This window comes from Echinops telfairi, unplaced genomic scaffold, assembly GCF_000313985.2.
Source record: "Echinops telfairi isolate 266 unplaced genomic scaffold, ASM31398v2 ScPeMD7_7461;HRSCAF=8499, whole genome shotgun sequence".
NCBI lineage: Eukaryota > Metazoa > Chordata > Mammalia > Afrosoricida > Tenrecidae > Echinops > Echinops telfairi.
Window position 1 is genome coordinate 422,123 of NW_022111361.1, and position 5,311 is coordinate 427,433.

General features: G+C 42.2%; 1 protein-coding gene across 1 annotated transcript in view; it reads right to left on the reverse strand.

Moving 5' to 3' along the window:
* Positions 1-318: 318 nt before the first annotated feature.
* LOC101659585 (zinc finger protein 2 homolog) overlaps positions 319-5,311 on the reverse strand; it is a 17,685-nt gene continuing 12,692 nt past the window's right edge. Inside the window, exon 4 of the mRNA XM_045300192.1 lies at positions 319-3,144. Within this exon, the coding sequence (XP_045156127.1) occupies positions 1,331-3,144 (1,814 nt within the window). The 3' untranslated portion in view covers positions 319-1,330. The remainder of the gene's footprint in view (positions 3,145-5,311) is intronic.

The following is a 5,311-nucleotide window of genomic DNA, read 5'->3' on the forward strand; positions in this document are numbered from 1 at the left end:
TCTCAGCTGTACAAATCCTCTATTGTCACTTGATTCCCTTCTGGCTACAGGTCGTCCCACCAGAACTTCATTAGTTAGGATCCCACTGGTGTTTACTGACACCAGAGAAGCCACAGAAGGCATTTGCAAAGTCACTACATTGCTAGGGCTTTCCTTCTACCTGACTCCCTGTGGAGAGCTTTCCCACTTTGACTGAATTTAAACCTTTTTCATTTTTGCGTGTTTAAGTCAAGAAAACTTAGAAACACCGGTATACGTTTTCCCACACTCATTATAGCTATATGGTAATGTTCCTACATGAAATTGATGAGACATGAATTCATTTTTTAAAAAGTTTTATGATTTAAAATCTACAGACTAAATTGTATTTCCATTTAAGAATTCATACACAGATTGTAGTCCCCAAGATATACCAACCACTTCCACTTCCAGTCTCCGTGTGTTTTATCATTATTTATCCCTGTTTCCCATCCCTTCCTGCTTTCAAGTGTTTTTAATCCATCGGCAAATGCTATCCTTTTGATTTTGTCCGGTAGGTTGTTCTAAGGAGTGTATACCTCCCAGATGTTAGTCTTCCCCTCCAAGCCTGCATATTGTTGGGCTGACCGCTGAGTCAGAGGAGTGAGTACATTTCCAGGAGTGAAGAGTCGCTAAAGGGCATAGTCTGGGGATTCTAAGTCTCCATGAGATCAGTAAACCTGGTCTCTTTTATGATTTGGGGTTTTGTTCCACTTTGTTCTCCCACTCTACTCAGGACCCTCTTCTGTGATCCCTTTCAGAGTAATTAGCAATGGAAGCTTGGCACCATCTCGTTCTTCTGGGCTCAGGGTCAAGGAAGCTGAGTTTCGCTGTGGTCCATTTGTCCTCTGGACTACTTGTTCCCATAAATCTTGTATTTTCTTCACTCTCGTTTTATGGTGTTTTTGTGCTGTCTACGGGGGGCTAACAAAGTGCATGCATGTGGGGCGGGCACTACTGGCATCTGGATAGACTCTATTGCTTGGCATGGGTGTGATCCAGAAACAACAGGTCCAGTCCTCTTTCGGGCACTAAAAGCTTTAAGAGAAGGTGCCCATGTGCCATTCAGAAGTCTGGAAGTACCTCTCCCCACACTAGTGGGCCATGTCAGTACAGTGACAGCAATTCAGAGTACGGGTAGCTACATGGGAAGCCATAATCGTCTCATCCCGCACTCAGCTCTGAACAAACCCTAATATCTCTTCCTTTGTTTGAAATCCTTCTTAAACTCACCCCATTGAAAGGCTTTCTTGTTAAGAATTTCTCATGTTAAATGATACTTGACTTCCACATAAGATTTTCCACATTTAATTCAAGCAAAGGGCTTATTTCCTGTGTGAAATCTGTGATGTGCTGTAAGGCATCGCTTCTGGCTGAAACCTTTACCACACTCACCACATACATAAGGTTTTTCTCCAGTGTGAGTTCGCTGATGAACAGTGAGCTTACTCTTCCAGATAAAGGCTTTTCCACATTCACTACATACATGGGGTTTCTCTCCAGTATGAGTTCGCTGATGAGCAGTGAGCTTCTTCTTCCAGATAAAGGCTTTTCCACATTCACCACATACATGGGTCTTCTTACCTGTGTGAAATGTCTGGTGTATTACAAGGCATTGCTTCTGGCTGAAAGCTTTACCACACTCACCACATACATAAGGTTTTTCTCTAGTATGAATTCGCTGATGAATAGTGAGGTTCTTTTTCCTGAAAAAGGCTTTTCCACATTCACCACATACGTAGGGTTTCTCTCCAGTATGAGTTCGTTGGTGAACAATGAGGCCATGCTTCCAGATAAAGGCTTTTCCACATTCACCACATACATGGGGTTTCTCTCCTGTGTGAAATGTCTGATGTGCTTTAAGACATTGCGGCTGGCTGAAAGCTTTACCACATTCACCACATATATAAGGTTTTTCTCCAGTGTGAGTTCGCTGATGAACAGTGAGGTTCTTCTTCCTGGTAAAGGCTTTTCCACATTCACCACATACATGGGGTTTCTCTCCAGTATGAGTTCGCTGGTGAACAGAGAGGTTCCTCTTCCTGATAAAGGCTTTTCCACATTCACCACATATATGGCGTTTCTCTCCAGTATGAGTTCGCTGATGATCAGTGAGAACATTCTTCCAGGTAAAGGCTTTTCCACATTCGCCACACACATGGGGTTTCTCTCCAGTATGAGTTCGCTGATGATCAGTGAGGTTATTTTTCCTGCTAAAGGCTTTTCCACATTCTCCACATACATGGGGTTTCTTTCCTGTGTGAAATACCTGATGTGCTGTAAGACATCGCTTCTGGCTGAAAGCTTTCCCACACTCACCACACACATAAGGTTTTTCTCCAGTATGAGTGTGTAGATGAGTGCTGAGATGTTCTGTCTGAATGAAGCCTTTACCATGCTCAACACACACATCAGGTTTCTCTCCAGTACAAGTTCGCTGATGAACAGTGAGATCACTGTTCCTGGTGAAGCCTTTCCCATGTGCACTACACACACAGGGCATCCCTGCCTCCTGAGTTTTCTGATGTTCCTTGAGGTATGATTTACTGTGAAAAACTTTGCCAGATTCCAAACATGTATGTGGTTTTTGTCCTTTATGAGCTAATCGATAATGTGCAGTGAGTTTGAATACTCGGTCGAATCCTTGCCCACACCGACTGCATTCACAGGTCTTATCTAGAATATGAATGATCTGGTGCTCACAGAGCAAAGACTCCTCCAAGAAGGGTTTCCCACATTTATCACCCATGCGTGGTTTCTCAATTTTGTCAGATTCCTGATGCTGAATGCATTGTGCCTTCATGCTACTGGATTTTTCATACTCAGTGAATTTCATTGCAGTACAAAATTGCTCTTGTTCAACTTCGAGAAAAGTTTTCTCATCTCCACTGAGCACAACTGACTTCTGTATTTTGCTGCTACTGTTCTGATTTAATGCCAGCATGATGAAATCTGATTTTACAATTTTTTCATGCAAGCCAAGTATCTCATCCTTTAGAGGAAAATTATTTTGGTTCTGATGAAGAATGTTTTTCAATGTATTAAAGTTATAGCATTGTTCGGCTTTGTCCACACTTCTTTCATGTTGCCAGTACTCAAGCAAATGATCATCACCTTTCTGGCTCTCTATAAAAGAACAGAATGTTAAATCTTGTCATCATCTTGATTTACAATGGGCCCCTTCAAACATGCATTGATACAAGGTGGTTCTTTCGTGACAACCCTGTTCTATGAATGTAAATAAAATACCATGCCTAATGTTTCTTGCCAATGGTACAAATATAATTGTGTAAACAATCCAAATAGTAAAAGCAGTTATTGTAGAAACCAGGTTGGATGTCAAAAGAATGAATGAACACAAATTTGGTAGTTGCTTAAATAGAGCCATGAAAATATACAACGAATGTAAATAAAAGCAAGACACTGAGGCCCATAGACCACAGGAGTGGTAAGGCTGGCTACTTTCAATTGCTAGAGGTCAGATGTATTAATCCCATCAATCTTAACTGAAAGACAGCTGAACTCGACAAAGTTGGGAATGTGAAAAATGCAGAATGTTCTACTTGGGAGAAAACAATCTTACAGGTATATAGGAAAGGCATTATGGTATAAACAAGTATATTCCTTTCCTTCAGGATCAGTGGTGTGAGTGGCGATACTGGGAGGGTAGAAGGAGAGTGGGTTGGAAAGAGGGAACCGATTACAAGGATCTATATGTGACCTCCTACCTGGGGGACGGACAACAGAAAAGTGGGTGAAGGCAGACGTCAGACAGGGCAAGATATGACAAAATAATAATTTACAAATTATCAAGGGTTCATGAGGGAGGGGGGACCAGGGAGGGAGGGGAAAAAATGAGGACCTGATGCCGGGGGCTTAAGAGGAGAGCAAATGTTTTGAGAATGACGAGGGCAATGAATGTAGAAATGTGCTTTACACAACTGATGTATGTATGGATTGTGATAAGAGTCGTATGAGCCCCTAATAAAACGATTAAAAAGAAAGAAAGAAAGTATATTCCTTATGATTATGAAGCCTACATTCTAGCTCACACCACTCATCTTCCAGTGCTGTCCTGTGCTGGCTTGCATGTTGCTGTGACTCCAGAAGCAAAGCCACCCAGTACTTCAAATACCAGCAGGATTGCCCATGGCGCACAGGTCATAATGGAATTTCCAAGAATAAAGACTGGGAAGAGGACCTGGTGATCTACTTCTACAACATGAGTCCCTCCGGCTTACTGGCACTGAAATAACACTGAAGAAGTACTACCTTCTCAGAGTAGAGTCAACAGTACTGACGTGGATGGAGTAACGCTTTGGGGACCTTCATTGGGTGACATGGCATGACTGAATATGAGAAAAAATAGCTGCAAATATCCACTAATAATTGGAAGACAGAATATATGAAGTATTATCAAGAAAAACTGCAAGTTATCAAAGCAAAATGAAATGTTTAAAGATTGATAATGTATGTATTATTGGACTTTAATTACTAGCTACTTTAAATTAGATAATCAAGTGAAGTATAAGGCTGAGATTGACAAATTCAAAAACACTGGTGTCATATTCATCATCAAAGAGTACATTGCAAGGGGGAGGAAGAGAGAGTGGAGTACATCCTGGCCCACCAAGGCTTGAGGACGATATTCCTGCTCAGAGCAGCCAATACACAGAGAAGACCATATGGCCAGCCCCACTATGAGACACAACATCCCTCACTGACCCATAACCCTACAGGGGACAACATTGGAGACATAGTGTGGAAATTGCACCAATCTGATCCCACCACACTGAGGCAAAACACTAAGAGCGTGGAATAGAACAGCAAGGGGAACAGAGCAAAGAAGTCCCCAGGGAATACCAAAAATAGACTTTGGGGCCATGGCTTGACACCCCATCAGACTCGACCAAAAAACACTCCTAAAGGCCAACAAACAGTCCTTGAACTAACTACAAGATTTTCTTTATTGTTGTTGTGGGTTTTTTTTTGTCATTGGCTTGTTGTTTTGTTTTATTTAGTTGCTTGGTTTTGCTCTGTCTTGTTTTTGTGTATGTTATCTCTGCAGGTCTGTCTAAGTAATATAGGTTGGATGAGAAAACAACGGGACCAACAGTTCCGGGGGCAGATGGGAGAGGGGGAGGTGGGGGAAAGGTAGTGGTGTTAACAAACCCAGGGTCAAGGGTACAACAAGTGATCCAAATCGGTGGTGAGGAGGGTGTAGGAGGCCTGGTAGGGCATGACCAAGGGTAATGTAACCAAGAGGAATTACTGAAACCCAAATGAAGGCTGA